The sequence below is a fragment of the Prunus mume genome, linkage group LG5, assembly GCF_029339155.1.
Source record: "Prunus mume cultivar Tortuosa linkage group LG5, ASM2933915v1, whole genome shotgun sequence".
Classification (NCBI taxonomy): Eukaryota; Viridiplantae; Streptophyta; class Magnoliopsida; order Rosales; family Rosaceae; genus Prunus; species Prunus mume.
The window spans coordinates 10597462-10617352 of NC_142702.1; the positions used below are offsets into that span (position 1 = coordinate 10597462).

The window sequence follows — 19891 nt, forward strand, 5'->3', positions numbered from 1 at the left end:
GAAATACTAAAGCTTGGGACATACCAAAGTGTCTTCCTTGTGAAAGCAGCAAGCTCTCCTCTTGAATTGATCTTTGTTGTTTGTTCGTGGCATCCAGGATCCGTATGCGATAATGGAAGGATTTAGAAATTACATCCTCTTTGATTTTTTTTCTTTTCTTTTCTAAAACTTTGTTTCTTTTTTCTTTCTTTTTTCTACAATTCCAGCACACATACCTCGGTACACACCACTTTCTTTATGTAGAGCTCGAATTATCTTTGTCTTCATCACTTTGGTATTCCCCAAACTATAGGGTATAGCTGTAATGGGCTAAATATCTCATATTGAGATAAAAGGATATGGGGGAAAAAATGTGAGAAAAGAAAATGGCTAAAAACGATTGGCTTCAAAATGGGGTAATGGCACACACATAAAGGTAAGAAATTAGGCCTTTTGGTGGTTAAGACATGCATAGCCTAACATCATCTCAATGAGTTCATTCATGAGTGTTACCAAACACATGGTATCTGCGAAAGAGAACAATTCTTAGCGTTCAATCAAACAAAAATACTGAGATCATTTGAAATGAAGTTGAAACAAAAAGATAGGAGTACAAACACTTTAAACCCTCTCAAAGAAGTAATAGGCTCAAAATCACTCTCTAGGGTAGTCTCCACAATTCTTCTTCCCGAATTTGAGCATGATACTTTAACCACCATGATTCCAAGAGTAACAGCTTTGAAAATAATAATAATAATGATACGAACTTTTTCATGACAACACAGTAGTCCTCATTGTAAACCATAGCCCTCATATACATTCACATTAGTAAGCAAAAGCAACCTTTAACCAGAACTAGAAACAAACGAAAATCCCACACCCCCAAACCTAAACTAAGCATTGTCCTCGATGCTTAAAAAAATATGAATGGAATGGATGCAATGCAAATTGGCAGTGTGCATGGAATGAAATAAAATAAAAACTAAAAACTAACACAAATAAAAGGAAAGAACACAAACCCAGCTAGGTTGCCTCCTAGCAAGCGCTTTATTTAATGTCTAGGCAAGACATGGTAGTGTGTCTAAGTTGTCATAAACTCGAGAGAATCCATAACTACATAAACCTGCTCCTGTGAAACATTCTCCAAATAAGGCTTCAAACGCTGTCCATTGACCTTAAAACGGGTCCCATTCTTGATGTTTTCTATCTCCATAGCTCCATGGGGAAATACTTGAAGAACTTTGAATGGTCCAACCCATCTAGACTTCAATTTACCTGGAAAAAGTCGCAAACGTGAGTCATACAAAAGTACTTTCATACCTGGTTGAAACTCCTTCCTAAGAATTGCTTTGTCATGGTAGAGCTTGGTTCGTTCTTTGTAGATCCTTGCATTCTCATATGATTCATTTCTGAGCTCTTCCAACTCATTGAGTTGGAGCTTCCTCACTGTACCAGCTTCTTTGAGATCAAAATTGAACTTCTTTATGGCCCAATATGCACGGTGCTCAAGCTCCATTGGCAAATGACATGCCTTTCCAAACACCAGTCGATAAGGGCTCATTCCAATTGGGGTCTTGTACGCTGTGCGATACGCCCAAAGTGCATCATTCAACCTTAGTGACCAATCCTTCCTTGTAGGGCTGACGGTTTTCATCAAGATGTTCTTTATTTCTCTATTGCTGATTTCCACTTGTCCAGAGGTTTGAGGATGGTATGGAGTTGCCACTTTATGTGTGATGTTGTACTTCTTCATCAATGCCTCAAAAGGTTTGTTGCAGAAGTGACTGCCACCATCGCTAATGATAGCTCTCGGAGTTCCAAACCTAGTGAAAATCATATCTTTGAGAAAATTCAAAACAACTTTATGATCATTAGTTCTTGTAGCTGTTGCCTCAACCCATTTTGATACATAATCTACTGCCACTAGTATGTATATGTATCCAAAAGAAGATGGGAATGGTCCCATGAAGTCAATTCCCCATACATCGAACAGCTCTACCACTAAAATGTTGTTTAATGGCATTTCATTCCTGCGACTGATGCTCCCCATTTTCTGACACCTATCACACTTAGAGCAAAAGTCAAAAGCATCTTTAAACAATGTAGGCCAAAAGAAACCAGATTGTAAAACCTTTAAAGCTGTCTTTTTGGCACTGAAATGACCTCCGCATGCCAATGCATGACTGAATGTTAGTATGCCTTGCTGCTCACTCTCTGGAACACATCTTCAAATGATTTGGTCAGGGAATACTTGAACAAATAGGGCTCATCCCACATGTAGTGTTTCACCATTGAAAAGAACTTCTTTCTCTCCTGAAAAGTCAAATCATCTCTAATTACACTAGAAGCAAGATAATTGACAAAATCAGCATACCATGGCTCTTTATCTTGGATGACAAAGAGTTTTTCATCCGGGAATGATTCGTTGAGAGGCAAAATTTGTCCATCTCCATGGTTTTCATCAACAAGGCGCGACAAGTGATCAGCAACAACATTTTCACTCCCTTTCTTGTCTCGAATTTCTAGGTCAAACTCTTGTAACAAGAGTATCCATCTTATCAAACGTGGTTTAGCATCTTTCTTGGTCAACAAAAACCTAAGAGCTGCATGATCAGAGTAAACAATAACTTTAGAGCCAACAAGATATGAACGAAATTTCTCTAAAGCGAAAACAACAGCAAGCAACTCCTTCTCAGTTGTAGAGTAATTGAGTTGAGCATCGTTTAATGTCCGACTTGCATAGTAGATTACGTGTGGCAGCTTATTTACTCTTTGACCTAAAACAGCACCAATAGCATAGTCGCAGGAGCAGATATTTTCCTCCAATCACACGCCACGTGGAAAAGAAGATTATCTCTTTTAATTAATTAATTGAACCAGTTTATCTGGCCAATTAATTAATTGGGATAAATATCTTAATTAACATGATATTATCTTTATTTAATAAGATAATATCATTAATTAAGATATTATCCTAATAAAGAGAAGATAATGTCATTATCTCATATATTATCTCCATAAAAAGAGATAATATCATTTAATTAGATATTATCTTAGTCCGACTCGATCCCTACGAATTTGGGTAGAGAATAAACTCAGCATATTCTCTACGAAACCCTAGCCCCGAGGCTCCTATAAATAGATGACTTCATTCATCATTCAAGGTACATCAAAACCTACTCCTAATACCCGAGAAAAATACCCAGCTTCTCTTTCTCCCTCTCCACTCTCCATATTTTCTCCAAACGGCTCCGCCCACACACACGGCTCCGCCGCCTGCTCACACCTCTACGTAAACACTACTCCGCACTTTGCTTAGCTATTGTTTTCCTACAAACACTGAACTAACTTAGGCATCGGAGGGCCTTTGGCCAACACCCCCCGGGTGTGGTCTATTTACTCCAATCTGTTTTACAGGAATCGAGGAAGAGAGAGAAGGAAGATCGAAGGTTGAAGGATCTAGAAGCGAATATTCTCCCGTGAGATTATTTGCACAAACATTTGGTGCTTTCATTGAGAGCACGAGTTATACTCAACGCGTGCTCAAGGAATCCGTTCCTCCTATTTTCCAATCTACCGAAGCCTTCCAAACAACCATGGTTGGAAGCAAACGCACTAGAAGCAAAACCGCCGCGGCTCGATCCGAGATGGCCCAAAGCCATTCCACCCACGATCCCGCGATCGACATGGTGGCACCACCACCTCTCACCACCGTGCCACCATCGGACCCGAACCGGATCTAGCAACCTCCGTGGCACTGCCGCCGAACATGGTGGACCCTCCCATCAAGGTGGGCTGCGTTACACCACCGATTTAGGCCCGGTCTTGGAGCAACTTCGCGCCTCCACTGCCTCCACGCTCAACGCACACTCTCGGGTACACGTCTAATGAAACCCTAGGCCGTGTGCAATTGGGCTCCACACGCTTCTCTCCTCCCGATCCACAAAGTCAAGCAGATCTCAACTTGAGAGTCGACCAGCTAGCTCGGAGAATGGATGACCAAAATGCTCTTATGAGGCAGCTCATTAATCAAATAAGCATGGCTCAAAATCTTGGCCTTGGACAACCAGGCGAAGAAAGAAGAATAGACGAACGCATCGGTGGGCAGCTCAACGGGCACCAAGCGGGTCGAGCAGAGGAGCGGACAAGGCGATGCACAACCACGTGATCGGCTTGCCGACATGTCGCAAGCATTTGCAAGCCACACGCAAAGCAAGCGTCGCGAAAGGCTAGGCCCACGACTTGACGTCCGTGCTCGCTGGGCCCGCAGGGAAATGTGCTTCAAAGGCTAGGCTCCCAAGGAGATCAAACTGACAATCACCGCAATGAGGATCGTGAAGATAGGCGCTCCGCTGCCCACTCGCAGAGAAATATTCACGAAAGGCTAAGCCCCAGGAGGTCAACCCGGTAACCATCGTAATGAGGATCGTGAAGAGAGGCACTCCACTGCCGCCGCCAAGCTGCAGAAAATCCGCAAGCGCGATCCACCAACACGCCTCCTAGGCAGCGCGGACGCAGAGGACCGACCCGCGGACCAACGAGGAGGTCAATCAAGACGCATCGAATCGCAAAGTCGCCAACGTGATCAACCAGCAATGCGCGCGGAAGACGTTGAGAAGCTTGTGAATGACCGACGAGACTTAAAGACTAGCGGAACCTCGAGGATGCACTACGTAAGGAGATGGACCGCGATCTATACTCCTTTCACCCCTGAAATCGAGCGGTCGCTTCCCAAACGATTCTCAACGCCCTCTTTTACATGCTTCAAAGGCGATTCCGATCCCGAAAACCATCTCAAGCATTTTAAGAGCCTTATGATCCTCTACAAAGCCAAGACGCGCTAATGTGCAAGGTGTTTGCAATGACTTTGCAAGGAGCACCAGATGGTTCCACACCGCCATCTCGGGTCGATCAGCAGCTTCAAGGAGCTTGCTTATGTCTTCACTAAAGAATACACTTCTTATCGGTCAATCAAGAAGAATCCTGACCATCTGTTCAACCTGCACAAGAAGTCCATTGAATCCTGCGAGACTACATCAAGAGGTTCAAAGCGGAGAGGGCAAACATTGTAGGATGTGATGACCAAATTGCGTCATCCGCCTTCAAGAGAGGGTTGCCAATCGAATGTGAGTCAGACGCGAGCGACCATCTATCCTCGCCAAACACTGGTAGAAGTCTTCGCTATAGCAGAGCGCTACGCATTATGGGACGACGACCGGATCGCCACGAAGAAGGCTGATCAAGTAGCTGAGCAGCAAGCCAAGAGAATGGCAAGCGAGATCACGGCCTCGGGAGGTGCTTCAGCAGCAGAGAGCTACACCAAGTTCACTATCCCGATACACCAGATCTTGGCCCAAGTAAAAGACATGCCTTGGTTGAAGAAACCATCGCCTTTAAAGGGAAACCCAACCAAGAAGGATACCAGTAGATACTGCACATTCCATGAAGGGCATGGTCATTACACAAACGATCGTTTCGCTGAAAAGGCACCTTGAAGATCTAGTCAGAGACGGCCATTGTACAAAATTCATCGCAAGGAGGGCTATCCAGCAAATCAAGGATTGTGACGCAGCTAACAATGAACCTCAACGAAAAAGGTCATATGGATCAACACGATCCTAGCTGACTCCAAAAGCCCGAATCGACCACCGGGGCAAGAGAAAGATCAAGCAGGCGACTTCCGTCTCTTAAGCCGTCACTAGCTACCAAGTTATGGAAGACGAACCTTTCATCATCTTTCAATGGAAGGAAGTTCTAAGACAATGAAATACCCATCACCTCCAAGGGTATTACCCATGAAGCTCTTCACCTATCAGCTCGGCTCTAAGCGACCAAGCCTTCCTCACCTTCATTGAAGACAAGTTACTTTTGATGTTACTCATGGACTCATCGACACGTCTTCGGACGTAGGCCAAACGGGTCACCATCATCGACACGTCTCCGGACGTAGGCCAAACGAGCCACACACATCGACACGTCTCCGGACGTAGGCCAAACGGGTCATACAATCGACACGTCCCCACGTAGGCCAAACGAGCCACTATCATCGACATGTCTCCGGGCGTACGACCAAACGGGTCACACACATCGACACGCCTCCGACGAGGCCAAACGGGTCATACACATCGACACGTCTTCTGACGTAGGCCAAACGGGTCACCATCATCGACACGTCTCCGGGACGTAGGCCAAACGGACCACACACATCGACACGTCTCCGGACGAGGCCAAACGGGTCATACACATCGACACGTCCCCGGGACGTAGGCCAAACGGGCCACTATCGCATCGACACGCCTTGGGACGTAGGCCAAACGGGTCACTCATCGACACATCTTCGACGTAGGCCAAACGGGCCACACTCATCGACACGCCCGGACGAGGCCAAACGGGTCGCATACACATCGACACGCCCCGGACGTAGGTTAAACGGGCCACTATCGCATCGACACGCCTCTGACGTAGGCCAAACGGGTCACACATCGACACGTCTCGGGACGTAGGCCAAACGGGCCACTATCATTGACACGCGTCCCGACGTAGGCCAAACGAGCCACTATCGCATCGACATGTCTCGGGCGTAGACCAAACGGGTCACACTCGCATCGACACGCCTCGGACGTAGGCCAAACGGGCCACTATCATCGACACGTCTTGACGTAGGCCAAACGGGTCACTCATCGACACGCCTCCGATGTAGGCCAAACGGGCCACACTCATCGACACGCCTCGGGACGTAGGCCAAACGGGTCATACACATCGACACGCCCCGGACGTAGGTCAAACGGGCCACTATCATCGACACGTCTCCGGACGTAGGCCAAACGGGTCACACATCGACACGTCTCCGGGACGTAGGCCAAACGGGCCACTATCATTGACACGCCCCGACGTAGGCCAAACGAGCCACTATCATCGACATGTCTCCGTGACGACCAAACGGGTCACACACATCGACACGCCTTCTGACGAGGCCAAACGAGTCACTTTCATCGACACGCGTCTCCGGACGAGGCCAAATGGGTCACTCTCATCGACACGCCTCCTGACATAGGCCAAACGGGCCACCCTCATTGACACGCCTCCGAACGTAGGCAAAACATGCCTCAACCTGAAGCACTCAAGCAGTTCACAAGACACTATGCAAATTGAAGTTGAAAAAATAATCAAATTTCCTTAGTAAAGTGACCAAGCCAAAGTTCAACAAAAAGAAGACGATCAGGCAAGACCAATTACTCTAAATGAGAAAGCAGACTACAAAAGCTAAAAAGAGATAAAGAAGTCTTCATCTATTCCGAGACGCCGTGAGAGATCACGATCGCAGCCACTTTCGTCTGATTAGCCACACTCTCAGCCCCACCGCCTGATCCTCAACGTCTGCCCCCACCTCCTTTTTGAAGGAGAAGAAATGTTGCTTCCTTTGTTTTTCCAAAGAAAGACTTGAGAAAGCACCAAGATCGCCAGCCTGACGGATTTGGTCAACCACTCAGCACAAGAGGATGGACTTGATAGAAATTGCGTCTTTAGCAGATCGGACACGCCGCATCTGCGCAGGCTAGATTTTTCAACCTTTGGATTAGCCGCTGAAGTTGCAGAAGGACCTTTCGTTCGGGCAGATGACTCTCTTGCTTTCCTAGCCTCCGCCAACCTCACTTCCAAAGGAATTTGCGACGTCGAATCAACTCCACGCTTGATTGCTCGTGACTCAACAGTTGAAACATGATGGTTGGATGGATGAGCAAACTGCCCAGATCGACTTCCAATCTTCGACTAGTACAAACGACTCGAATTTCAAAAAGGAGCATCCGCATCTCTTTGCCTCTCAACAAGTGAGCTAGATCGCGCATAGACTACTTTACGGAGCATATCACGATCTCCAAACTCATCAGGCTTGAGCTCTCGAAGACTTGACATCAGCCTTCCTCTTTTAGGAGTTTAGCAAACACTCCTCATGTCCAGCAGGCAGATCATCAAGGCTCGAACCATCCTGCTTCCATCTATCGACATCCTTAGCAGGAGGCAGTCCACCAACTTTCTCCCGATCGCCGCCAGCCGCCCGGTCACCGCCGCACTAATCGCCTTTGGCCGCCAATCACGACGACAACCAGCCTAGTCCCACCCAACTGGTCCTCGCCTTGAAAAAGAGAAGACGAAGAAAAATTTACGTGCTCGACTTACTTTGGGATGCACGGCAACTCCTCTCTTCGACAAGCAGTACAAAATTCTCCAAGATCTTTCTCAAGCTAGAAAGTAGAGAAGTTAAGTTTGCAATGTAAGAAAGAGTGAAGAGAAGCCCTGTATTTGTATAAGTTGGACAACTCAGGTCAAGAAGGAATCACAAGCTTATTCCTATTGGGAATCCAACTCCAAGAACAGTGAAGCCTACGCCAATTAGTAATCCTATCTACAAAAAGCCTGCATACGCTTGGAGAGCCCGAAAAATAATTTCATCTCCTACATGCCACACAAGCGCCATGCAAGCCGAGGGCATTTGTAGGAGCAGATATTTTCGTCTCCAATCACAGCTCGCCACGTGGAAAAGAAGATTATCTCTTTTAATTAATTAATTGAACCAGTTTATCTGGCCAATTAATTAATTGGGATAAATATCTTAATTAACATGATATTATCTTTATTTAATAAGATAATATCATTAATTAAGATATTATCCTAATAAAGAGAAGATAATGTCATTATCTCATATATTATCTCCATAAAAAGAGATAATATCATTTAATTAGATATTATCTTAGTCCGACTCGATCCCTACGAATTTGGGTAGAGAATAAACTCAGCATATTCTCTACGAAACCCTAGCCCCGAGGCTCCTATAAATAGATGACTTCATTCATCATTCAAGGTACATCAAAACCTACTCCTAATACCCGAGAAAAATACCCAAGCTCTCTCTTTCTCCTCTCCACTCTCCATATTTTCTCCACACGGCTCGCCCACCACACACGGCTCCGCCGCCGGTTCACACCCTACATAAACACTACTCCGCACTTTGCTTAGCTATTGTTTTCCTACAAACACTGAACTAACTTATGCATCGGAGGGCCTTTTGGCCAACACCTTCTGTGTGGTCTATTTACTCCAATCTGTTTTACAGGAATCGAGGAAGAGAGAGAAGGAAGATCGAAGGTTGAAGGATCTAGAAGCGAATATTCTCCCGTGAGATTATTTGCACAAACAGTCAGAGGCGTCACACATTAGCTCAAAAGGCAAAGACCAATCTGGGACATAATGATAGGAGCAGAGGTTAGTTCACGTTTCAAGGTATTAAATGAATTCATACAATCTTTATCAAAGTGAAATACAACATCTTTGGCCAAAAGATTGCACAATGGATGAGTGATCTTGGAAAAATCCTTAATGAAACGACGATAAAAACCAGCATGTCCTAGAAAGCTTCTCACTCCCTTCACTGAAGTAGGGGCTGCCATATTTGAGATGATGTCAATTTTGCTTTGTCAACTTCAATACCCTTGCTGGATATTACATGTCCCAACACAACACCTTGTTTCACCATAAATTGACACTTTTCCCAATTGAGAATCAAATTTGTTTCCTGACATCTTTGAAGCACTAGAGAGAGATGGTTAAGACAAGTATCAAAAGAAGAACCGAAAACTGAAAAATCGTCCATGAATACCTCAATAAATCTCTCAATCATATCTGAAAAGATTGCCAGCATACATCGTTGGAATGTTGCTGGGGCATTGCAAAGGCCAAACGGCATCCTCCTATATGCAAAAGTGCCAAAAGGACAGGTGAATGTAGTCTTCTCTTGATCTTCTGGAGCAATCGCAATTTGATTATAACCTGAATATCCATCAAGAAAACAATAATATGCGTGACCAGCTAATCGCTCAAGCATTTGATCAATAAAAGGCATAGGAAAATAATCTTTTCTAGTGTACGAATTCAACTTCCTGTAATCGGTGCAAACACGCCAACTAGCTGCAGGTCTCATTTGAACAAGCACTTTATGCTCATTTTTTACCACTGTGATTCCAATCCTCTTAGGCACTACGTGAACAGCGCTGACCCATTTGCTATCTGAAATCGGGTATATGATACCCACATCTAGCAACTTCAATACTTCAGCTCTCACTACTTCCTTCATGTGTGGATTGAGCCTTCTTTGTGGTTCACGAGTTGGTTTCGCTCCCTCCTCCAATAAAATACGATGCATGCACATGGTAGGGCTTATTCCCTTGATATCTGCAATAGACCAACCAATGGCTGATTTGAACTCTTTTAGCACCCTAATTAGCTTCTCTTCTTCCAAAGGGGTGAGGTCAGATGCTATGATAACTGGGAGAGTTTCAAACTCAGCTAGGTAAGCATATTTTAGATGTGATGGAAGTGGTTTAAGCTCAAGTTTTGGAGGTTTAACAACAGAAGGGGTCAGATGTGTGGCAGATGGTCCTAATGGCTCTATAAGAGGTGAAAAAGTGGAGGGATATGGTTTTAATGCTTCCAAGGCTGCCACCATCTCCATGAGCACTTCTTCATCAAATTCATCTTGAGATTGACTCAAAACATATTGTAATGGATCATTGGATTGTGCCAGCAAAAACTTAGAGAAAACAAGTGAATCGAGCTCATCAATCGAACAACAATTAAGTGAACTAGAAGGGTGAGAAAGAGATTCAAACACTTTGAATTGTACAGTTTCTCCTAGCACAGTCATGGTGAGGAGACCATTTTGCACATCTATGATAGTCTTTGCCGTGGCCATAAAGGGTCTCCCAAGCAAAATAGGTAACTCACGATCATGTATAGGAGCCTCTTCCATGTCCAACACTACAAAATCAGCAGGCAAAATTAGTTTGTCAACTTGAACTAAGATATCTTCCACTATACCTCTTGGATATTTCACTGATCGATCGGCAAGTTGCAATGAAATAGTTGTTGCCTTCAAACCCCCCAAACCTAATTGAAGGTACACTGAATAGGGCATTAAATTGATGCTCGCCCCCAAGTCAAGCATAGCCTTTTCAACTAGCGTGTCTCCAATGGTGATATTGATAGAAAAACTGCCCGGATCCTTGAGTTTTGGTGGGAGCTTTCTTTGAAGCACAGCACTCACATTTTCAGACACCATCACCTTTTCATTAGGTCCATACTTCCTCTTATAAGTGTTTAGCTCCTTGAAAAATTTCCCATATGCTGGCATATTCCTAATGACATCAAGCAAAGGTAAATTAACATTCACTTTACTTAAAATATCAAAAATTTCTTTAAATGACTTCTCCTGCTTGCTTTTGGCAAGTCTTCCAGGAAATGGGATTGGAGGAGTGTAAGGTTTTTCAGCCTTGTGAAAATTTGGAGCTTCATACGAAGAAGTGGCATTGCTTGGATCTTCATTCGGTTTCTCATGCTCTTCTTGAGTGGGGCCTGCATTCACATGATCAGATTCATTAGTAACTTCATTGCCAACTCTATTATCAATAACCTTACCACTTCTAAGTGTTATGACCGCTGGCCCGCTCTTGGTTCCTTTGAAGTATCACCGGTTGGCTTGGAAATTTCCCGGGTTCTCTTTGACTCAAAGCATCAGCAATCTGACCTAATTGTGTCTCCATTTTGGTTAGAGCAGCTGAATGTTGTTGGAGAGTACTATTGGTAGTTTGCTGGAATTGAACGGTGTTCTGAGCTAGCATTTTGACAGTATCTTCAAGTGTAGTGGCAGGCTTTGGTTGGAAATTTTGAAATTGATTGTTATTCTTCCATGAGAGATTGGGATGATCTCTCCAACCAGGGTTATATGTATTAGAGAATGGGTCATTCCTCGGCCTCTGATTGTAAGAATTCATGAGATTCACTTGCTCTTGAACGAATTCGGGATAAGCCTCACTAGCTGAGCATTGATAAGTAGGATGACCTGGTATGTTGCAAATGGCACACACCTCAGCTATCTTAGGCGCCATATTGAGCACGGAATCGAGCTTCTTTTCCAAACTAGCCACCTGCAAAGCAAGATCATTATTAGAACTCATTTCATACATTCCAACTCGTTTACCTCTTTGTATCTTTGTGTTGAGCATTAGATCCCAACATCTCATAAATGTTATATGACTCTTGCATTCTTCTTCTTCAAAGCTCCACCAGCTGCATTATCCACAGTTGATTGACATGTTTGGGTTAGTCCATCATAAAAAATTTGCATTTGTAAGTAAAGAGGTAACCCATGATGTGGACATTGCAGCAACAGGCCTTTGAAACGCTCCCAACATTCATTGAAAGGTTCTCCATCATCTTGTTTAAAGTTGAAGATTTGCCCTCTCAACGTAGCTGTCTTTTGAGTTGAGAAAAACTTCTCCAGAAACTTCTTAGCTACGGCATCCCAAGTGGTGAGCGAACCAGGTGCTAACGTCATTAGCCAATTCTTTGCTCTATCTTTCAATGTATAAGGAAAAACCCTCATCCTAAGATTTGCTTCACTCACTCCCTGCAAAGGTAAACCACTCACAACATTGTAGAATTCCTTAATATGGGATAATGGATCTTCGTTAGGTAAACCATAAAAAGAAGGAAGCATGTGAAAATGAGAAGATTTGAGTTCATAATTTCTAGCTTCAGTAGGCAGCAAGATGCACGAAGGTGAATTTGGTATAACTGGTTGAGCATAATCTTCCAAAGCTCGGTTGTCATCGTTATTGCCAGCCATCTCTTCTTCTCCGTCAGAGTTAGAGTTATCGAAAGAATCTACACTCGCTGGGCTAGAAGAACTATTGTCCTCTTCTATACGGCTAGTCTGGGCACTAGCTGATACAGAATTCTCAAAAGTGTTGCTCTTTAACCGTTCAAGTCTTTGGCCTATTTCAGCAAGTGTATCTGACATATACTACCTGTAAAACAAAAATAAAACGAAATTAGGGTTTGAGAACAAGCAATCACAGAGGACTGAAATCAGTCCCCGGCAACGGCGCCAAAATTTTGTTGTGTTCCTTCCAAGTGCCAATATATGGTTAGTATAATGGTACAAGTAAGGGTGTCGAACCACAGGGACCGATTGGACCTCTATAAATTACTAGTTTTGAAAGAACCCTAACTAAAAGGGAAAGTAACAAATTGAGAGTAGTTTGTGTTGTAAATGAAAGATAACTTAAAATGCAAGACGAATGTAGCAGCGAATGAGATATTGATGTAAGAAGAATAGGGATGAGACCAGGGATTTCGAATTCACCATTGCAAAACCAATTCCATGTTTATAAAATTAAACCGTATTCAACTACCAACCTGTTTCAGAGTTCGTTTTACATATATATGTTCAGCCATATGATGTGTGGTTTTGATCAAGTTCTCCTAATCTGCAACCTAATTGGGATGTTCAACTTTGGTTCCAAGTTAAGAGTCATTACCATGCAAGAAAACGTTAAAGAACCGAAGAAAACACATGGCAGGATGTTTGCATAGCATTCTCTTCATTCATTCACATGTCTACCAAGATTAAGCATGATGTTTACAATAACCTTGACTAGATAATCTGTAGGCAACCCTAATGGTGATCAGACATTAAAATTGACAAACAAATTTAACAATAGATTCAGTGAATGAAACAAGAAACAGATTGATGAACTGAATACTTTAACTTAGAAACATGGATCAAAGTTGCAAGGCTACATCGAAATCTCCTAGCTATGAATTTAGTTACACATCATGTTCACAAGGATTAAAACGAAAATAAACAACATGAGTGAAAATAAATTCATGAGAGGAAACCCTTGAACCAATTCTGATGTTGAACTTCTCCAAGAACAGCCTCCTGCGATGAGTCTTGATGGTGGAAATATATGGGCGGCTAGGGTTTAAGTGTGTGTGAAAGGGGAGAATAACAAAAAGAAGGATGTCTAGGGTTGTGAAATTCGTCCAAAATAAATAGGGTCTGTGAAAGTGGCTAAAAGGCAAGTTTTTATGGGGTAAAAGAGGCTGTCAGATATTCCAAAGAGATCCTAATAAATCAGCCTTTATTTTGCACGTTTTTGCCTTATTTGGCACCTCCAAATCAGGCTAGAAATCCCCATTACTTTCCCATTCCGCTCTTAGTTTTTAAACAAGCCAGGTTCACTTTGGATCTTTATTTGGACTTCAAAACAGGTCACGAAATTTCTTTCCACGTTTGAATAGTGGCCAGCTCCAAAATGACATGTTTTGATTTCTTTTGCCTTCAACTTGATCCTAAAGTAGGTGCAACTGCATACTAACACAAAATAGGGTAAAACGCAACATGTTTAACTCAAAAATATCACAAATAGACTAGAAATGGATGGTATAAATGTATAAATATATGAGTTATCAGTAATGCCATGCAATACACCATCCACTTCATTTCAGAACGAACTTCGTACGAACCTGAATTGTCCGATTTCAAGGACCAATCGATATCGGATTGAGTCCAAAACTTGGGGAACACCATAATATAGTGGGAGGAGTCATTTGGTGTAATTTTAGTGAAATCCAATGGCAAAAGCTATGCGATACACCATCTACTTCATTTCAGAACGAACTTCGTATGAACTGAACTGTCCAATTTCAAGGACCAATCGATATCTGATTGAGTCCAAAACTTGGGGAACACCGTAATATGGTTGGAGGAGTCATTTGGTGGGTTTTGAGTGAAATCAAATGGCTAATGCTATGCAATACACCATCTACTTCATTTCAGAACGAACTTTAACTCTGAATTGTCCGATTTCAAAGACAAATCGATATCGATTGAGTCCAAAACTTGGGCAACACCGTAATATGGTGGGAGGAGTCATTTGGTGAGTTTTGAGTGAAATCAAATGGCTAATGCTGTGCAATACACCATCCACTTCATTTGAACGAACGATTTAACTGAATTGTCCGATTTCAAGGACCAATCGATATCGGAGTTAGTCCAAAACTTGGGGAACAGCGTAATATGGTGGGAGGAGTCATTTGGCGGGTTTTGAGTGAAATCAAATTGGTAATGCTATGCAATACACCATCCACTTCATTTGAGCGAACTTCGCATTTAACTCTGAATTGTCCGATTTCAAGGACCAATCGATATCGGATTGAGTCCAAAACTTGGGGAACACCATAATATAGTGGGAGGAGTCATTTGGTGTAATTTTAGTGAAATCCAATGGCAAAAGCTATGCGATACACCATCTACTTCGTTTCAGAACGAACTTCGATGAACTCAATTGTCCAATTTCAAGGACCAATCGATATCCGATTGAGTCCAAAACTTGGGAACACCGTAATGTGGTGGGAGGAAATCAAATGGCTAATGCTGTGCAATACACCATCCACTTCATTTGAGAACGAACTTCGTCTGAACCTGAATTGTCCGATTTCAAGGACCAATCGATATCGGATTGAGTCCAAAACTTGGGGAACACCGTAATGTGGTGGGAGGAGTCATTTGGTGGGTTTTGAGTGAAATCAAATGGCTAATGCTGTGCAATACACCATCCACTTCATTTCAGAACGAACTTCGTACGAACCTGAATTGTCCGATTTCAAGGACCAATCGATATCGGATTGAGTCCAAAACTTGGGGAACACCGTAATGTGGTGGGAGGAGTCATTTGGTGGGTTTTGAGTGAAATCAAATGGCTAATGCTGTGCAATACACCATCCACTTCATTTCAGAACGAACTTGCGAACCTGAATTGTCAATTTCAAAGACCAATCGATATCGGATTGAGTCCAAAACTGTGGGAACACAGTAATATGGTGGAAGGAGTCATTTGGTGGGTTTTGAGGGAAATCAAATGGCCTTGCTGTGCAACACACCTTCCACTTCATTTCAGAACGAACTTCGGACGAACTTGAATTGTCCGATTTCAAGGACCAATCGATATCGGATTGAGTCCAAAACTTGGGGAACACCGTAATATGGTGGGATGAGTCATTTGGTGGGTTTTGAGTGAAATCAAATGGCTAATGCTATGCAATACACCATCTACTTCATTTGAGAACGAACTTCGTACGAACTGAATTGTCCGATTTCAAGGACCAATCGATATCGATTCAGTCCAAAACATGGGGAACACCGTAATATGGTGGGAGGAGTCATTTGGTGAGTTTTGAGTGAAATCAAATGGCGAATGCTGTGCAATACACCATCCACTTCATTTCAGCGAACTGTCGAACTGAATTGTCCGATTTCAAGGACCAATCGATATCTGAATGAGTCCAAAACTTGGGGAACACCGTAATATGGTGGGAGGAGTCATTTGGTGGGTTTTGAGTGAAATCAAATTGGTAATGCTGTGCAATACACCATCCACTTCATTTGTAACGAACTTCGATTTAACTGAATTGTCCAATTTCAAAGACCAATCGATATCGGATTGAGTCCAAAACTTGGAACACAGTAATATGGTGGAAGGAGTCATTTGGTGGGTTTTGAGGGAAATCAAATGGCCTTGCTGTGCAATACACCTTCCACTTCATTTCAGAACGAACTTCGGACGAACTTGAATTGTCCGATTTCAAGGACCAATCGATATCGGATCGAGTCCAAAACTTGGGGAACACCGTAATATGGTGGGATGAGTCATTTGGTGGGTTTTGAGTGAAATCAAATGGCTAATGCTATGCAATACACCATCTACTTCATTTCAGAACGAACTCGAACTGAATTGTCCGATTTCAAGGACCAATCGATATCGGATTGAGTCCAAAACATGGGGAACACCGTAATATGGTGGGAGGAGTCATTTGGTGAGTTTTGAGTGAAATCAAATGGCTAATGCTGTGCAATACACCATCCACTTCATTTCAGAACGAACTTCGTCTGAACTTGAATTGTCCGATTTCAAGGACCAATCGATATCTGAATGAGTCCAAAACTTGGGGAACACCGTAATATGGTGGGAGGAGTCATTTGGTGGGTTTTGAGTGAAATCAAATTGGTAATGCTGTGCAATACACCATCCACTTCATTTCAGAACGAACTTCGTACGAACCTGAATTGTCCGATTTCAAGGACCAATCGATATCGGATTGAGTCCAAAACATGGGGAACACCGTAATATGGTGGGAGGAGTCATTTGGTGAGTTTTGAGTGAAATCAAATGGCTAATGCTGTGCAATACACCATCCACTTCATTTTAACGAACTTTCATTTAACCTGAATTGTCCGATTTCAAGGACCAATCGATATCGGATTGAGTCCAAAACTTGGGGAACACCATAATATAGTGGGAGGAGTCATTTGGTGTAATTTTAGTGAAATCCAATGGCAAAAGCTATGCGATACACCATCTACTTCGTTTGAGAACGAACTTTGTATGAACCTGAATTGTCCAATTTCAAGGACCAATCGATATCGGATTGAGTCCAAAACTTGGGGAACACCGTAATATAGTGGGAGGAGTCATTTGGTGGGTTTTGAGTGAAATCAAATGGCTAATGCTATGCAATACACCATCCACTTCATTTCAGAACGAACTTCGTATGAACCTGAATTGTCCAATTTCAAGGACCAATCGATATCGGATTGAGTCCAAACTTGGGGAACACCGTAATATGGTGGGAGGAGTCATTTGGTGAGTTTTGAGTGAAATCAAATGGCTAATGCTGTGCAATATACCATCCACTTCATTTGGAAGAACGAACTTCGTTCGAACTGAATCGTCGATTTCATGGACAAATCGATATCGGATTGAGTCCAAAACGGTGGGAACACCGTAATATGGTGGAAGGAGTCATTTGGTGGGTTTTGAGTGAAATCAAATGGCTAATGCTGCAATAGACCATCCACTTCATTTTAGAACGAACTTCGCATTTACGAACCTGAATTGTCCGATTTCAAGCACCAATCGATATCGGATTGGGTCCAAAACTGTGGGAACACCGTAGTATGGTGGAAGGAGTCATTTGGTGGGTTTTGAGTGATGGCTAATGCCGCGCAATACACCATCCACTTCATTTCAGAACGAACTTCGTACGAACCAATTGTCCGATTTCAAGGACCAATCGATATCGGATTGAGTCCAAAACTCGGGGAACACCATAATATAGTGGGAGGAGGCATTTGGTGTATTTGTAGTGAAATCCAATGGCTAAAGCTATGCGATACACCATCCACTTCATTTCAGAACGAACTTTGTACGAACCTGAATTGCCCGAATTCAAGGACCAATCGATGTCGGATTGAGTCCAAAACTTGGGGAACACCGTAATATGGTGTGAGGAGTCATTTGGTGGGTTTTGAATGAAATCCAATGGCTAATGCTGTGTAATACAACATCTACTTCATTTCGTAACGAACTCGATTTAACTGAATTGTCCGATTTCAAAGACAAATCGATATCTGATTGAGTCCAAAACTTGGGCAACACCGTAATATGGTGGGAGGAGTCATTTGGTGAGTTTTGAGTGAAATCAAATGGCTAATGCTGTGCAATACACCATCCACTTCATTTCAGAACGAACGTCGTACGAACTGAATTGTCCGATTTCAAGGACCAATCGATATCGGAGTTAGTCCAAAACTTGGGGAACAGTAATATGGTGGGAGGAGTCATTTGGTGGGTTTTGAGTGAAATCAAATTGGTAATGCTATGCAATACACCATCCACTTCATTTCGTAAGGAACTTAACGAACCTGAATTGTGCGATTTAAGACCAATCGATATCGGATTGAGTCCAAAATCTGGGGAACACCGTAATATGGTGGAAGGAGTCATTTGGTGGGTTTTGAGTGAAATCAAATGGCTAATGCTGCGCAATACACCATCCACTTCATTTCAGAACGAACTTCGTACGAACTTGAATTGTCCGATTTCAAGGATCAATCGATATCGGATTGAGTCCAAAACTTGGAGAACACCATAATATAGTGGGAGGAGTCATTTGGTGTATTTTTAGTGAAATCCAATGGCTAAAGCTATGCGATACACCATCCACTTCATTTCAGAACGAACTTTGTATGAACCTAAATTTCGAATTCAAGCACCAATCGATATCGGATTGAGTCCAAAACTTGGGGAACACCGTAATATGGTGGTGAGGAGTCATTTGGTGGGTTTCAATGAAATCAAATGGCTAATGCTGTGCAATACACCATCCACTTCATTTCTGAACGAACTTCGTAGAACTTGAATTGTCCGATTTCAAGGACCAATCGATATCGGATTTAGTCCAAAACTTGGGGAACACCGTAATATGGTGGGAGGAGTCATTTGGTGAGTTTTGAATGAAATCAAATGGCTAATCCTGTGCAATACACCATCCACTTCATTTCAGAACGAACTTCGTACGAACATGAATCGTCCGATTTCATGGACGAATCGATATCGGATTGAGTCAAAACTTGGGGAACACCGTAATATGGTGGGAGGAGTCATTTGGTGGGTTTTGAGTGAAATCAAATGGCTAATGCTGTGCAATACACGACACTTCATTTGAGCGAACTCGCATTTAACCTGAATTGTCCGATTTCAAGGATCAATCGATATCGGATTGAGTCCAAAACTTGGGGAACACCGTAATATGGTGTGAGGAGTCATTTGGTGGGTTTGAATGAAATCAAATGGCTAATGCTGTGCAGCATACACTATCCACTTCATTTGAGAACGAACTTCGTACAAACTGAATTGTCCGATTTCAAGGACCAATTGATATCGGATTGAGTCCAAAAGTTGGGGAACACCGTAATATGGTGGGAGGAGTCATTTGGTGAGTTTTGAATGAAATCAAATGGCTAATCTGTGCAATACACCATCCACTTCATTTGAATGAACTTCGTGCGAACTTGAATTGTCCGATTTCAAGGGCCAATCGATATCGGATTGAGTCCAAAACTTGGGGAACACCGTAATATGGTGGGAGGAGTCATTTGGTGGGTTTTGAGTGAAATCAAATGGCTAATGCTGTGCAATACACCATCCACTTCATTTGAACGAACTGCGAACTG

At 42.9% G+C, this 19891-nt stretch overlaps 1 protein-coding gene and 1 non-coding gene across 2 annotated transcripts; one reads left to right on the plus strand and one right to left on the minus strand.

The window, feature by feature from the left end:
• Positions 1-1060: 1060 nt before the first annotated feature.
• LOC148916891 (uncharacterized) lies at positions 1061-12832 on the minus strand. Its single transcript, XM_089052313.1, is given in 8 exon segments — positions 1061-2070; positions 2191-2226; positions 2229-2782; positions 9179-9221; positions 9224-9451; positions 9544-11385; positions 11468-11957; positions 12068-12832. Coding segments are annotated over 8 exon segments (4968 nt in total).
• LOC148916892 (small nucleolar RNA R71) lies at positions 12174-12280 on the plus strand. Its single transcript, XR_016127537.1, has one exon. It is a non-coding gene; the product is annotated as a small nucleolar RNA R71 (small nucleolar RNA).
• Positions 12833-19891: the final 7059 nt, after the last annotated feature.